The 16,224-nt window shown below is 44.0% G+C and overlaps 1 protein-coding gene across 1 annotated transcript in view; it reads right to left on the bottom strand.

Annotated features, from left to right (window-relative positions):
* The window catches only part of LOC136560125 (ras GTPase-activating protein nGAP-like), a 47,710-nt gene that overhangs the window by 28,759 nt on the left and 2,727 nt on the right, over positions 1 to 16,224 (bottom strand). The window contains exon 2 of the mRNA XM_066555792.1: positions 8,534 to 8,643. Coding sequence (XP_066411889.1) covers positions 8,534 to 8,643 — 110 coding nt within the window. The remainder of the gene's footprint in view (positions 1 to 8,533; positions 8,644 to 16,224) is intronic.

The following is a 16,224-nucleotide window of genomic DNA, read 5'->3' as shown; positions in this document are numbered from 1 at the left end:
AGCTTTGGGTGTAATACTGGAAATACTTGTTACTAGCTAGATTAGTAGACAGATGTTGTGTATTAGCAGCAAAGAGCACATGGATCCCTAAATCTGTAACCAATGCAGAATGAGGATTATTCATTAGAGCAGATGACCCTTCACAATATACTTGATTTTTAACATTCAAAGCCTTTATACTAAATATACAAATACACAAAACACACAAATTCCATCCCACTTCACCATTGCTCAAACCAGTCATTTTGCATTTTCCTTTTCAGCTGCTTCTTCCAACTTGAATTTCCAATTTTTTTGGATACTTTCTTTCTCTTTTAACTTCTCACTAACACATACTGCTTCTCCTTTCCAGCTCATTGTCCTGTAAATCCCTGAGCTCCACCAGAGCTGAAATCTCCCACATTCACAGCATCTTTTTATCAAGGCAGTTTTCTCTTTGTCCCCACCAGTTCTTGAACACTTCTCAAAGACACTTCCCTCCCTCCACTATGCCACAGCTTGGCAATCAACAGTGACATTATCAAATGTGTTTTAACCCTTTCTGTAATCTCCCAATATGATTTAATGCAACATTTGTGCATGGTGGGGAGCTCTGCTGTCAAACAGAACTGCAAAATGTCCCCAGTTTAGAAGTGATGTGGCTTCTCCTTCTGCCTCCAAACCTGCCCTAGAGGCTTCTGCAACAGTCACATAACACCTGAGGCACAGCTTCCATCTCAAGGTACACATCACATGCAGACACATCTTATTTTTCCTGTGGCAGGAATTCAGTCAAGTCCTTCACAGCTGACCAGCAAGGAGGAAGAGCACAGAGTCCCAGCTTAGCAGAGAAGGAGCTGTTGGCCTGGCAGGTCTAGCTTTTGTTAAGATACTGAAGTCCCTGTGCTCAGTGATCCCTGAGGCAAGTCCATAAATGTGGCTGCCCATCCAGCAAGTGTGACTGGGCACAAGGAACAGATGTGGAAGCAGAGAGGCATCAGCTCTCTGCACACCACTCAGAGAAACACAGTGCTCCTGTGTTCATCCTCACAGCGTTTCCTCTTTGATTCAGTCCCCAGTATCAAATGGAAATTGTTAAAAAATGTTATTTATAGAGGAAAGAAAAGCACAGCTACCTCTAACAGCTTCCCTAATTTTGAAAAGTAATTCATTTCTCTACACTTCTCTCACATATACAAAAAACCAAAAGTTCCTCACATTCTTTATCCTTAGCAAAACCAAACTCCTCCTACCTGTGAGCAATTCTATAGGGGAACTCGGAGGCAAAAAACCCCAAACATTTGGAAAAGGCACCTGAATGAAGGCTGCTTAACAAAACCTTGGGTACCACAAAGGATCCAGGCAATGCAACAAGCAGAGCTCACCCAGCTGCTCTTTTGTATGGAATGAAATGCTGCAGGTATTGGAGCAGATTCACACACGATAAGATTTATTAAGCAGCGAGGGAGAACTTTGTTCCCATTTAATATACTGAATGACCTGAGTGCAGGCAGCAGAACCCTTTGATGGGAGGAATATTCCAAAGACAGATTTCAGATGCAAAGCAGCAGCCCTGGTAGGAGCCTTGGCTGTGCTGTGCTTTGTTCTAACAGGTTCCAGCAGCAGCTGAACCAAGGCAAACCCAAACCTCAGCCATGTATAATTGAGCACTTGCTGCAGTTAAGGTAGGGCAAGTCTAAAATAAACACACCACAATACACCACTCTAATGTCATCTCTGCAAAACCCTCTCTAATTTCTCCTCTCAAGAAAGCACTGCTGAGGTCACTTGGCTTCTGTCCCTGCCTCAAACTGAGCAATTCCTGTCCTTACAAAGTACTGGGAGCCTGCAGCCAGCACTCACTCAGTGGAGGAAAGCATGGAGTGAGCACAGAGAGGGGGAAGAGGAGAGAAAGAGAAATAATTACCAAAGAAAGGATGAAAAAAAGAAAAAAAAAAGATATGTAGCAATTTGCAGTTAGGCAGAGGCTGCACTTGGAGCAAGACAAGGTGAGCAGACCTACACAAAACAACTGTAGAGCCACTTAGCAGAGCATCTCCAGATCATAGCGGTGCCTCATGCCACAGCCCTTCCCTCCAAACCTCCTGCTCCCTGCTACATCTCACACAACAAATCCTGCCCAGAGAGGAAGAAAGGCACAAACAAATCCAGCAGGAGCTCTTCCTCAAGCCTCAGGTTACAGATTTCAGAGGAACACCGTGCCAGGCAGATAGGCTGGGGCCAGGAGAGCAGCCACAGCTACGGTGAGGAAAGCTCCCTCCTTGGTGAGGAAAGCTCCCTCCTTGGTGAGGAAAGCTCCCTCCTTGGTGAGGAAAGCTCCCTCCTTGGTGAGGAAAGCTCCCTCCTTGGTGAGGAAAGCTCCCTCCTTGGCGAGGAAAGCTCCCTCCTTGGTGAGGAAAGCTCCCTCCTTGGCGAGGAAAGCTCCCTCCTTGGTGAGGAAAGCTCCCTCCTTGCCAGCTGTGCTCCCACCCCACAGGGCCAGGAGAGGCTCCTGCCTGCTCCTGGGTTGCCAAGGCACAGCATCCCCTAAGGAGATTAGGGAGGCAGCTCTGCAGGCATGGCTAAGGTGACCTTCCCAGACAGAGAAGTTCCTCCTTGTCCTTTCCAAGAGCTTTGATGAGATCCAGACATTAAAGGCAATGTGAGAGAGCAAGGAATCTTCCAGGAAAGCCTCCAAACAGCCTCTGGGAACAGGGCAGGGGCAAAGGCAGGTACACACAGCAGATGTACTCCAAGCCTGCACATCCCATCTTGCAAGTCACACCTTTTAGGAGCATCTCTGCTGCTCCACTGCTCTTCTGACTAGTGGGCTGTGAGCATTTGGGTTTGCTGCAGAGCAGCTGGAGCACTGGTAGTTTTGTTGACTCAAGGTCCTGTGGCAGACAAATGTCAGTCTGTTCCAGCAGTCCTTTGAAGTTACCATATTTAAAACAGCTCAATAAACTGATGAAGTGGCTTAGAACTGGCACTTTATCTTCCACAAACATCAGAACATCCTAAAGCTGTTGGTTAGATGCAACCACATGCATTTACAAACACAAGTACATGCATTTGTGAGCACCACGGTATAGATTTCATCTATTGATAGATCTGCAAAGCAAATCTTTGCCTTGTGCCTGTATCAGCAGCATCCCAATCAATACAGGCAATAATTATACAGAAATAATACTTCTCTGCTGCTTTAAAGCCTCATCTGATATGCTGAATCTGCAAAAAGGAAAGAAAATTGCTTGCTGGCTTCCTTTGCCATAGATGCCACTAATTCATGTCCCAGTGTCCAGCAAAGGGGCTGGATTAACAGGGTCCTTCCTGTATTAGGTAGGAAGCTACTGGGAAAATGAGCATTGCTCAGACTCTGTCAGCAGAGAGGTAATCCCAGGGAAGCAGATTACTGTAAACAGGAAGATCACACATGCAAAAAGTGGGGGAAGGGTTGTTTGTACAAATCTGTTTCTGTTAAACAGCTCCATTACCAACACAAATCCTGTTTTAAATTACAACTAACCTCCCATGATCAACTTTTCATCCTGTTGCTTTTTCTGTCTATGTCTGTAAACAACAGCGATTGCAAAGGAACTACATGGGAGTTCAAACAGTTATCAAGGCACCAAATAATTCTTATATATTCTCCATAATTTCTTTCCCACAGGAGAAACAGAGGAGGAGCATGTCAGGGAGCATTTTAAACTTCTCACCTCTTTTCACATGTTTTGGAGTACTGGTCTTCAGAGCTGCATCACTTCCTTGTAAATCAGAGCCCAGACAATGCCCTAAACCACTGACCTGGCAGCAGCATGCAACTGCCACTGGAAAAGAGCTCTCCAACCACTCCATCTTGCTGGCCCAGCCCCAAGCTGACCCTTTCTCCTTGCACACCATAATTCAGTAATTTTCCATGACAGGAAAATCTCAGTTGTAAGCTGGGAACTGGAAACCTCTGGCTTTCAGTGGCTGCCCATGGCACACAGCAGCCTATTAGCAAAGTTCTATTATATTCTACTGTCTATAAGGCACATAGAATAAAGGGTTAAAATCCTAATTGCTCTGGTTATGAAGCTCTCCTGCTGATTTTGACCTATTTAAAAGCCAACCTACAAGGCACAAAAGACTTCCAATTACCGAGCTTACCAGGGAGAGCTCTATATTACTTGTAAAACAAGCCTGTGGACATCAATAATCCAGAAGATTTGAAAAAAAAAAGTTTAAAAATGAACTTTCCTTTACCAAATTGGTGTGAAAGGAAAGAACTCAGCCCGAGCACCCAGCTACAGCCAAGTCTCCAAATTGCCTTACACCAAGCTGCTCGTCTGCATGCTTCAAATCATTCCAGCAATCCCCATGTGCAGGGAGGCACTCCCCGAGAGCAGAAAGTCGAATTCAATACGCAGCCACTCTGCAAAGTCACAGGGGAGAGCCTGGACTGTAATGTAGAGAATTTTCTGCTGTTCTCCCAGCTCCCAGCCCCGTGGAACGGGACCCTACCGTCTCCAGCATCACCTGCAATTCACCCGGCTCTGCCCGTGCTGCAGCACCAGGATTTTCCCTGTCCAAATGCTCATTTTGTAGGCACCACACCCCTCTTCATTTTCCAACTGCCAATTATCTGAACATCCTATTACTTGGTCAACAATTCTACAAGTCTAACCAGTTTTATTATTAATTTTTTTTTTTAATCAGAAACTTAAGGTAACTTATTTATCTGCAAGGTTACTCTCAGGTGTGATTAAACACTGGGTTTTTCTGAGTATATTGTTCTAGTCTTCCACTGAGATTCTGGTCTTTTCTGGCAAAGTCCTACCCAAAGCCTCATTGTTTGAATCCTGGATTTGCAAAGCCCTTCCCTGCCTGCCTGCTCTCCCTGCAGATCACAGCTTGTCTAGCAGACACCTCTCAGGGCTCAGCCAAGCAGACTGCTGAATTTCACAGCAGGAGAGTTCTCCTCTCTCCTCTGGTCTCTGCTATTAACGTTTCCAATTGGTTTGTCTTGATGGACCAGAAATGCTTAATTGATGCAGTTTCATTTCCCTACTAATCTCAAGGTGAATGCTTCATGGAGGAGCCTTTGCAGAGAAGCATCAGCCATTAGGAAATATCTATTTATAAAGGGGTCAAGTGAGCTTGCAGGTGGGAGAGAGCAGCCCAGCACTAAGGGGAAGGTCTGTGACAAATGCTGGGGTCCTGTTCAGTTCTCAGTGAAAAACCAAACAACTGCTGAAAGAAATACGTTCACCAAAGCAGGAGTGAGGCATCCCTCCAGAAACAAACCACTCCTCCCTCCCCTTTCCCCACACTCCAGAGTGCTGATAGCTACAGATATGCTGAATGAATGCAAGCTGGGAGTGAGTCAAGCCTTAATAAGGCATTGTGTAACACAAATTTCCATCCTGACAGCTAAATCAGGGTGAAAATCCCCCACCCTTTTTTTCAAAAACCGGCATTAAATTAGAGCGAACCTGAAAAACACGGCGGGTTTTGCTTCTATGATTTACACGAGCCCTGCTGTTTTCTCACTGCAAAGAGGCAAGGAGGGAGGAACTGGAACTCACCCAAAGTAGAAGAAGCTGTGGCTGGAGGAGTGGTACCTTTTGACCATGAAGCCCAGAGCCATGGCTACCTGCTTCCCTGTGCCCTGCCAGAGCCCATTCCCAGCCCCGCTGCCACTGGCTCATAATGCCATAAAATGACTTTTAGCAAAGCAGGAGGATTCCCACGTGGCAGTAAATCCCAACAGGGCAAAGCCCTCCCAGCTGTCTGCAGAGCTTTGCTGCAGTCACTGACACCATATGCAGCCAGTCACAATCATCTTTGCTCCCTCTCTGTAAACAAAACTGCTGGTCCTCTTGCAGATACCCTCAAATTCCTGGCCACAAACTGGAAATATTCATTTGGTCTCTCCTTTCAAACAAAATTTTCCTTAAGTCTTTTTTCATGCTTTTTAAACATGTTTTATATATTATGGACACTGAGAAAACATTACAGATGAATGTGTGAGTTGAAAAGCCCAAAGGAAGCAGGAGGAAACAGGCTGGAAAAGCTGTGAAAGATGCCACAGTGACACGGTGCCAGGTTCCCTCATGGTGAGAGTTGTTGGCAACCTGGTGAGATGCTGCACTGGCCACACATTAAAGAGCCTCACTCCCACCTGCCCTGGCTCACAAAGGAGCACAGTCTAAGTCCTGCCACAGCAGTGGCTTGTAAAGACAACATATTCAAGTACAAAAAACCACCAGCAAACAACCTGAGCCTGAGAAACAGGAGGGATGTGAATTACAGACTGAGAGGTTATGGATTTATTCCTACAGGACACCTGGATGCTGATCAGTGTTTCTAGAGGGGCACCAGAACTCTCTCCTCTCCCTACCCACTAACCCAGACACACTGAAATAAAGTTAAAAACCAGAAAAGGTACATTGGCCAATTGCTTTCTGCTGAAACAGAAAATCTGATTACAAAAAAATCTGCAACTCATCTCCATCCCAGCTCCCTACAGCATTCCTAACTCCCTTCTGTTTTAAATCAACTCTGAACAGAAAGCATCCATCCTCTGTCATCATGCAGCATGGCATGCAATGTTACAGTATCCCAAATCTTGATGTGCACCAGGATAACCAATCTTCCTTAGTCCAGAATTTTAGAGGTATTTATCTGTAAAATCTCCACTTTCTTGACAGGTCCCAAACACCCCAAAAGCATGAAAAGGCAGTGTGACAGCAGCCTCTATTTCCTTCTAATCCATGCAGGGTTTTAATTTATAAAGCTGTATAATAATTTCTTTGAAGGCAGGGCTCTTGTGTTTGTCAGAGCAAGAAAAGGGAGATGCTATCAGTTCTCCTGAAAACCTGTGCAACACCATGACATCACCTAGAATCACCTGCTTGAAATGGGAAAGGGCTGACTCACCAGGGCAGGACAGGAAAGTTCTCACTGCCACAGACTGAGAGGCTCAAACAGAACGGGGGGGAACAGAAGGTGAGAGAGTGGCAATTGCTCCTCATGAATTTAGAGTCAGCTCTCTATGTTCAACAATTGCCACCGTGTGAACAAGTACCTGGATTTTATGCTTTTGTGCTTTCATGAATTTATTGAAAGTTTTTGAATTTTCATCAAAGAAAATTCACATTTCATTTCAGTCTAGTTGAAAATTTGTGCCCACACTGGCAGGGAGGTAGAAGGGGATCTGCTTTTTAAGAGAAGGCAGCTTTGCTGAGTGTTACATCATGTCTTAAACCAAAGATGTAGGAATTAATTATAGCTATATTTATTAGCTTTCCCAGAACAACAGTGCTTCCCTGACACTACAAAAGCAATCCAGCATGAGTGCCAAGCTCAGGAAATACAACCAGATTATTTATGGCAAAGAAATCTTCACATTACAAAAATTTAAGCAAAGCTGCTTTCAAACAATGGCAAAAATAACAGGTACTTGATTGCCTGGTGGCATGATTGAAGATGCTTATGCTCACTGAGTTGCTATTATAGCCACATTGCAACACTCTGAAAGTAGAGATTTATAGGAAAACTTGCATCAAAGCAGCCTGGGTGGACTACAGGAGCAAGGCTATCTAGATGGTTAGTCACATCTGGTAAGCTGCAGGCTTTTCTGTAACTCCTGATGTTAACAGACCTCCAACATCCACAGCCTTGCTATCTCTGTGATTTTATGGTCTGCCTTTCAGATGGAGAAGGCAGCACCATTGATTGAAGCAGCACAGCATGACAGATACAACTAATGAATGCAGCTCAGCTCAAGGAGAAGGGAAAATGCACTGAACAATGTCAAATCACAGGAGCCTGCCGTGGCCTCGAGTACAGGCCAGCTGATTTTTCACTCTATCTACTTCTCCTGCTGGGCTACTGTGGAATGTAACACAGAATATGTTTAATAAAAACAATCAAGGGACTTTGCAAACAGTTAGGAAACACTGTGTGTAAGAGCCTTTGCTTGCCTTGTATACAATCCATTCCCAGCCTGGTTCTCCAGCCAAAAGCAAAGATAAACCAAATGGAGCACTAAGATGGTCAGAAACTACTGAGTTTTCCAGTTTTCTGAAAAAACAGATCATCTGTTCCTTGTGGTAACACTGCAATAACCAAAACACCAACACTGCAAGGGTCCTCAGAGTGCCTGAATTGCAATGCACATCTCTGGGCTGTGCCAGCACTGGTGGAACCACCCTGCTCACACCAACACAACTCCTCCTCTCACTGGCCTGCAGGCAAGCCCTGCATGCAGCAAGGCAAATTTCTCTCCAGCTGATCAATCCCATGGTTTTGTATCATAAAATTGGAAGTCTGCAGCTTATTTGAAACAGATGCAGGAGAAGGTACTGGAGTCCATCTGCTTGACCTGAGCTTTTGGACAGATGTGAAGATCAGCAGTTTCCCATCCTGTATCAGCAGCACACTGCACACTAAGCTTAAAGGTACAGAGGCAGCCCCACAAACCCCCCTCGTGCCAGCTGGACAATAAATCCCCTTCCTGCTCTCCTCCCCTGAGTGCACCCACATGCTGGGTGTCAGCTCTGCACCTCACCTGTCCTCAGAATTGTTGGGAGAGGGCAGACGGAAGCTGATATTCCTGTCCAGCTTGGATTGGCTCTTTGTCCTCTTGATGGATCCTTTCAGGCGCTTGCTGAAGAAGCCCTGCAATGAGAAGGTGCAGGAGTGAAACAGGGAAATTGATGCCAGTCATGAATCACTCAGGGCTCTGCCACTGAGCCCAAACACAGAGGTTTGGTGGCGCTCACAGGATGGGCTCTGGGATTGCTCTGAGCAGGGGGAAAGGCAGGGCTGGCTCGGCAGTGACAGTTCCAGGAGGGGAGAGCCTCAATTGCAATAATTAGCACTACTCACATTACTGGGGCACTTCAGTGGATTCCAACTATTATACAAGAGACCCAAACCCCCAATTATCATTTATAAAGGAGCAATCTTCAATATCAGTATTTGTTCCTACTTCCCCTCTCTATGCCATGTTTTTAATTCTTGGTGAGCTTCAAAGTACAGAGGTTCTTACATTATGAGCTTCTATTGAGCCCACAGTTGCAGCCAGGTTTGCCTTTTTAATTGGGATATAGCACATTAAATCTTTAAATAATTCATAATTTCAATAATCTGGCTAGCCAGAACAGAAAATTTCAAAGCATTTCCCACACCAGTGGCTTCAGAGATCAGTTATAATATTGGTAAGAAGCAAAGTTCAATTCAAAAATCTGCTTAGGATCTAAAAATAAAATAAATCTTCAAAGAATCTGTCTTCAAACTACAATTTTTCACCCAACAGTCACAGCCCAAAGCCATGTTAGTTGGAGGGAGCCTCTGGGATCATCTCCTGCTCAATGGGAGTGTGCTGCCTACACTAGGTCAGTCTAATTCTGAGTTGGTCTAGCCAAGTACTGAAAACCTCTGGAGACAGAGGGAACAAAGGAAGAGGAATCTGCTTTCTGCATCTGAAGGCACTGCTACATTTAAGACTGCCCTTCAGTTTTAGTTTCTGAGCCAGAGGCTCCTCAGGGGTGAAAGCTGCTACATTCTCCTGATAAAAGTGGAAAAGGCCTGATATCTAAATATGAAAAAAAATTAAAAAAAAAAAAACCAAAAAACCCAAACCTCCAAAACCATCCCCAAACAACAAAACCCACAAAGGTATACAATGTGTTGGGGGGAAAGGTCCTGTCAAAAGAGAAGTGTTTTCAGCTGTGTGTGCCACTCACACTCTGCCCATGATGCTGCACTTCTCTTGGTCCTGGTATTGAAAAAGTGCCTTTGAAAAAAGCCTGTAATCAATAGATGCTCCTGGGCTTCTCTTGGGGCAGTTGCTGGAATTCAAGTAGAGGATGTACAGCCCTTTCAAAGGCACTTTTGTATATTCTGACCTCTCAGCATAAAAGGTAACAAACCCAGCCACAGGGACTCAGATCTGGTGGACTCTGGCTTCAGCCCAGTACCTCCCAGTCTACTCCAGCTGCAAACATCAAATAACAAGGCTTTTTCCCCTTAAGGGCAAATAAGACAAAGCTGACCCAATTCAGCAGGGGTCCAGAAGTATTTGTACTGAATAATTCCAAATCCCACCCAGAGAAGGATGGTGAATATTCATTTTTGTGTGCATGTACAGTTTTAAATTGGTACTGTTTTAACATGGAACATGCTCTTGGTTTAATTGAACATAATCTATACCCCAATGAAACAAATGTTCTATCTGGGGTTGAATAAGGCTAGCCAGAGTTGACTATACAAAAAACCAAAATAAAACAAAACCAAAAACCAAACAGGGTAAGAACATATTTAAAGACAAAAATTTATTCAAACGAAGGGTGTGCTTATTGGTCATCCTCAAAAGAGTTGAAAACATTTTCAATATTTGTTCTGTGCTGGCAGTTCATGCAGGGCCAGTGCTTACAGATGGACAACCTGGGAGCAGCATGAAAAATTCACACGTGCCAGAACTGAGCAGAATTTTTTGACTCCCATTTGCCAAAGGAAATGCTTTTAAGTATCAAATGCAGATAGGAAAAAAAAATATAGTGATGAAAAATAAACTTCTATCTGCAACAACACCACCTAACTGAAAGTTTTATTTCCTTTTACTCCTATAGACAAGAAATCCCTGCCAATGTTTATAAAGCAGCTCGAACCATTAAAAGGACAAAAACACCTCTACTGCTTTTCTTATTGTGCAGGTATTTCTCCTAAATACTTATTTCAACACAAAACTGTTGGGGTTCCAGGAGTTTCTGGTTCTTATACCTAAATGTAATGGAGTGTCTGAGCTTTAAGAATAATCATGGAGCCTCTTTAAAACAGCGAGAATTTTATTGCTTAAACAAACACCCTCAGACAAAAAGATGTAAATTATTATTCAAACTGCCTAAATTGATGAGACTATGTTCTTAATCAAAAAAGTACAAAATATTTGGTAGGACTAACTAGGTAGGATGAAATTTGAAAAGAGATAGATTTGAGGTTCATACTTAACTGCTCTCAGAATCACAGGTTTAGGGGAACAGGGATAGAAAAGAGACATGAGGAGAGAGCAATGGTGCACAACCACACACACACAATCAGGAATAGGACAGGGCTGGTTTGTCACCTCATCCAAAAGCATCAAACACTGGCCTAAGAAAACCCAATGATAACAACCTCTAAAAATAATTCAATCCCACTGAGAATTCTATTCATCTCATTTGGAAGTGAAGCCACTCGACTCTGCCCCTCTGCCAAGAAACAATCTCCACAGGAGAAGGGATAATTCAGCAGGCTGTTGGAACCTTCCCCTCATAGCTGCACAGGGAAAGCACAGAAACTCTCACCCCCAAGTATTTCCAACCCCAGGGTGGTGGCTGTTGAGGGCAGTTTAGGCTTTAGGAAAAGATGACATTGTCCAAAGATGCCAAGTGGCTGTTTGTCCTTAACCTGAGCAGGGCAGCACAGAACTGTCTGACAAATTCAAAGCCAGCCCAAGTATGAGCTACTCAGCTCCTGGACTGCTGCTCCCTATGGACATGGTGATTCTCCACTCCAGGGAGAGCAGGCCATGCATAATAAATAATGCTTGTCCTGGCTGTTTTAAAGGGAAAGGTGAATTCAGCCATGAACAAATGAAACTGTGTATAACCATAACACAGATCAGCCATCTATAAAAGGCAATGGTATCAGTGGAAGTTTCAAAGCACTAAAAGTAGGGTAAAATGGGCAACAAAAAAGGTCCATCTTACACACAGAGCTGTTACCTCCATTAGTTCTTTCTGGGGACAAACACACTGCATCTGAGCCTTGCAATGCTTCTTGAACATCTGTAATTGTTGATGAGGAGCACCAATGCATTATTAATAACACCAGGTGGGTAACTTCATTTACAGAGCTATGAGACTCATCTTCTCTGAGGGGAAGGGCTGGATGGGTACAAAGATAACCCTCAAGTGGCTGAGGATGACAGCAGAACTGCCTCCCCATGAACGTGCCTGGTGAGGACATGAAGTGTTTTATTCCTTAAGCTGTTCACAAGCAGCTATCAAGGAAAAAAACAATGTCATAGCCAAGTGAAAACAGTGTCCTGTGCCAGTAATGTTGTACAGATATGGGAAGGCAAAGAAGCTGGGGAAGATGGCCAGGTGGTAAAATGGAAAGATCAAACTAGAAGGATATTCCAGGAATGAGCAGCAAAATGCTGAAGTTTGCTATTCCTTGCAGAACAGCAGCAGAAGGCCAATTTAACCAGCAAGGAAAGTGAAGTCTGCTTATGAGCCCAGTAACACTCAGCATTAAAATATCAGCAGTGACTCCCTTTGGAAAGCCTCTGGAGCACTCACACAGTAGCAAAGCAGATGAAAACAAGCCTGGATACACTTTGGAGGTGATATCCAGAACAAGACAGGGACTTACAACAGCCACGTTCCACCATCCAAAAACCTGGCTCTATGTCACTGAAGAGGAGGTTTGTGCACAGGCACAAAACAATAAAAAGCATGTTTGAATGTCCAAACAGAGGATAAAGCCCAATAAAAGCAGAGTGGTGTTATGTAAAGCTGCTGTAGCTTTCACACTAATGCATCACTCTTCCGATTTTCTCATCTCAGCAAGAAAGCTAGAACAAAACAGAACTCCAGAAGTATAAACTGATTAAAGGCAGACAAGAGGGGGATTTACAAATGATATATTTTAGAGACCAACTATTTATTTTAGGAACAAAGGCAAGACAGGATTATAGATGTATAAAACAAATAGAATGGAAATTATCTAAGCTCCTCATGCACCCTGTTACATAAGAAAACCAAAGGGCAATTTAACATGAGAGGCAGCACGTTTCAGATTGTCAGGAGACTTTTCCTAATGCTATCTATAAATGAGCCCATCCAATTCACCAGCACAAGATATTATACACACATTTTTTTTCAGCAAGATTAAAAAAGGATTATGTGTTTATATAAGGAAGAATAACATATGTAGCTGCATTAGTCAGGTTTAAAAATAACAAGAGTGAGCAATAATCATGCTTCAGGACACAAGCTGATCAACAGCAAGGATCAGGAAAGATATTTTTCCCCTGATGGGACAGCACTGCAGATTTGGCCAGATAACAATTTCAACTTTCCAATGAAAGATGGTCTGCAGCCACAGGAGGGATGCAGAATAGGAGGAACAAGTTTAGGAACAGTAATAAGAAACCCAGGGAAATGCAGAGGATACTGTAACAAGGGTACATTGATAATACACCTGTTAATAAAATGCATCCTAGCATTGTGTGCACTCTGCATGATGTGCAGCCAAAAGTCCTGCAGGAATCCAATTTCCAAGTCCCTGGGAATTGTACTGAAAAATGCATGAAGAAGCAAGAGCTACCTGATAGCCAAGAGGGCCACATCAGCTTTTCAGATCCCAGTTCAGCAAAGTGTTTAGCACAGACACAACTGGGAGCAGCACCTGGCTGCCCACAGCAGGGACAGCAGATGGAAGGAGCATCCTAAAAAGCCCCTATCCAGGAATTAAGGAATAAAGGTAAAAAGTCTGTCTGGAGAACAACTAAACAACAGTGATAAAAAATTAACATGATAAGAAACAGGTCACCTGAGCCTGTCAGGAAGGGCAGGCAATGATTTCCTGGCCCTGGCTCTTTCCCTGGCATGCAGCCCAACACTTCAGAACACCTTTTGATAACACAGCACACATGCTAATTACAAAAAAGTTATTAAAAATGAGCTTTGGTAAAGCTCGTAACATGAACCTGAGGAATGGCTGCAGGAATATCTAAAAAGAGTAATTACAACAAGTGATAAGGTATCAAGGCAGAAGGAAGGGTCCAATGGGATGTGGTGGGATAGTGGCCTGACTGCTTCTGCTTAACATCCTTGTTAATCATCTGGAAGCAAAGTTAAACAGCACATTAATTACACTGAGCTATATTAAATTAGGAGGTGAAGCGAGGGCCAGGGAGGACAGAGAAATAACACAAAGGGTTAGGAGGAATTAGGAACTGGTAACACACATTCCTGTGAACTTCAGTACCAGAACTTGGAGAATCAATTGAAGGGAATTAAAAACACAAGAGCAAGAAAAGTGATAAAAGGGCCAGAAGGACTAATTTGCAGAGGATGAATTAATTAAACTTTGCATAACTTGACTAAGTCATGATTTGGAGGCGAAGAACAAAATGAGTTGGTGCATATTTAAATACTACTAAGCCAAGGACAACTGGGATGTGAGCAGTGTTTAAAGCTATGTACATTCATAGCTCCCCTACAGTAAGTAAGGAATAAAAGGAATTGGATAAAGTCAGGTTTACACCAAGCATGAGAATAATGCTCATGCTGTTGAGGTCCACCAGACAGTGTCAGAGCCTGGATATCCCCATCATTGATGCAACACTGGAGTTTGATGTAATGAACAAATCTGCTGTGGCAGCAAGACACTGTGAAGGTTACAGAGCCTATGAGCAGCACTACCCCAGAATAAATATATGGATGAAAGTGTGGTGAGCACCCTGGAGATAGTCAGTCACCTATTTATGCTTTCTGACACAGAATTCGTGGAATAGCCAGCGCATCTAAGGCATCACAGCACAGGCAAGTGATAAAAACTAAAGGAGATACAAACAACCATGTTACAAGAAGTAAAGAGTAGAAAGTGGAAGGAAAAATGTAAATTTCAATGGAGGGGACAGATTTGAGCACAGTATTTTTCATGGGGGATGCTGTGGTGCCTCACATTGATGCAAATCAACAATTCCATCTCTGCATTGGTGCTGATGCAGAATTAAAAATGTGTATTTGTATGCCACAGGGTCACACAGGCAGCACAGCTCAGCCTTGTCCTACCCTGGCAGCACAGCAGGAGCAGAGCAGTGCTCTGAAGAAGCAACAATCTTGCTGACTGCATAAAAGATGAGGCTGGGCAGCCACGAGATCTCATCAAGCTTTGACCTTCACTGGGGCTGGCTGCATTGTCTTCTGTTCCATTTAGCAGTACTCTTAAAGAGCAAAGAGGCAGACAGCACTTCTATAGATCCAATTATACCCTCAGCCAGAAACAAACCAAGGAAGGCAATCTGCAAGTATCCTACATCAGGGTTCCTATAAAATCATTGTATTTACTTCAAGGATTGTGCTCTGGCTTTCCTGTCTCATTCACACTTGTTCCTTTGCCTCTTTCTCATCTTTCTCTCCCCATTAGACAGCAGACAGGGATGAATCATATTATTTGTAATAACTCTGAGCCAAAACTGGAGAGCTCAGCAAGAGTCTGAAGGGTGAGTTTAGAGATTCCTCTCCATCCTGCAGGAGCTCTGAGGACGTGGACAGCCCCATATTTACCCAATTCCAACTGCAGAGCAGTGAGGGAATGTGCCAGGCTGCAGCAGTGCTGCTGGGGCTGCACAGTGCCCCAGCAGGGAAGGGGATGCAGGGAGATGGAGGCAGTGCCAGGACATGGTGTGTGTGGGAAGGGAAAAGCTGCTCTCTCGCCCACCCATGCGTCACAGATCCCACTGGGAGCCAGCTCCCTCTGCCTCCCTGTTTGTTCAGTCAAGTAAGATCCATTATTAAAAATATGACTTCTTCTATAGGTGTATTTATAAACAGCACACATCTGTCTGTATGTGAGTAGAGACATTTCTTCATCTCTGTTTTGCTACCTTTTGTGCCCTTCCCTTCTCTTCTGACACACCTGGAAATTGTCAAACATCAATGTACACAGCTGAACTTAGATGGAGACTAATGCTTCAAGTGCAGACAAGAAAATTTGGGGCAATGGGGAAGAAAAAGAAAGGACAAGCACCAAGAGCTCTTCTCTCTGTATGTGTTGTGCAGTGTCAGCATTTGCAGAATACTCTTTACTCCCCTTGGTGGGAGATAACCGGAACAAACCATGGAATCAGAGAATGGTTTGGCTTGGGAGAGACCTTAAAGATCATCTCATTCCAACCCCCTGCCATGGGCAGGGACACCTTCCACTACCCTAGATTGCTCCAAGCCCCCTTCAGCCTGGCCTTAAACACTGCCAGGGATGGGGCACCCACAGCTTTTCTGGGCACCCTGTGCCAGGGCCTCACCACCCTCACAAACACATAGGACATGCTGGTCCATGGAGTGGTTCATCCTATGAAAGAGCATAACTACTGAAATTCTGCATTTTTTAGTAAACTGAAATATACATCTTTTCCTCCAGTGGCCATGCAGGAAGTAAAAAGGCAAATTTCCCAAACTTTACACATCAGCCCTTAAAAACAAA

Source organism: Molothrus aeneus, chromosome 9, assembly GCF_037042795.1.
Source record: "Molothrus aeneus isolate 106 chromosome 9, BPBGC_Maene_1.0, whole genome shotgun sequence".
Classification (NCBI taxonomy): domain Eukaryota; kingdom Metazoa; phylum Chordata; class Aves; order Passeriformes; family Icteridae; genus Molothrus; species Molothrus aeneus.
The sequence above is the reverse complement of the archived record's forward strand: the minus strand, read 5'-3'. Positions and strand labels throughout refer to the sequence as shown.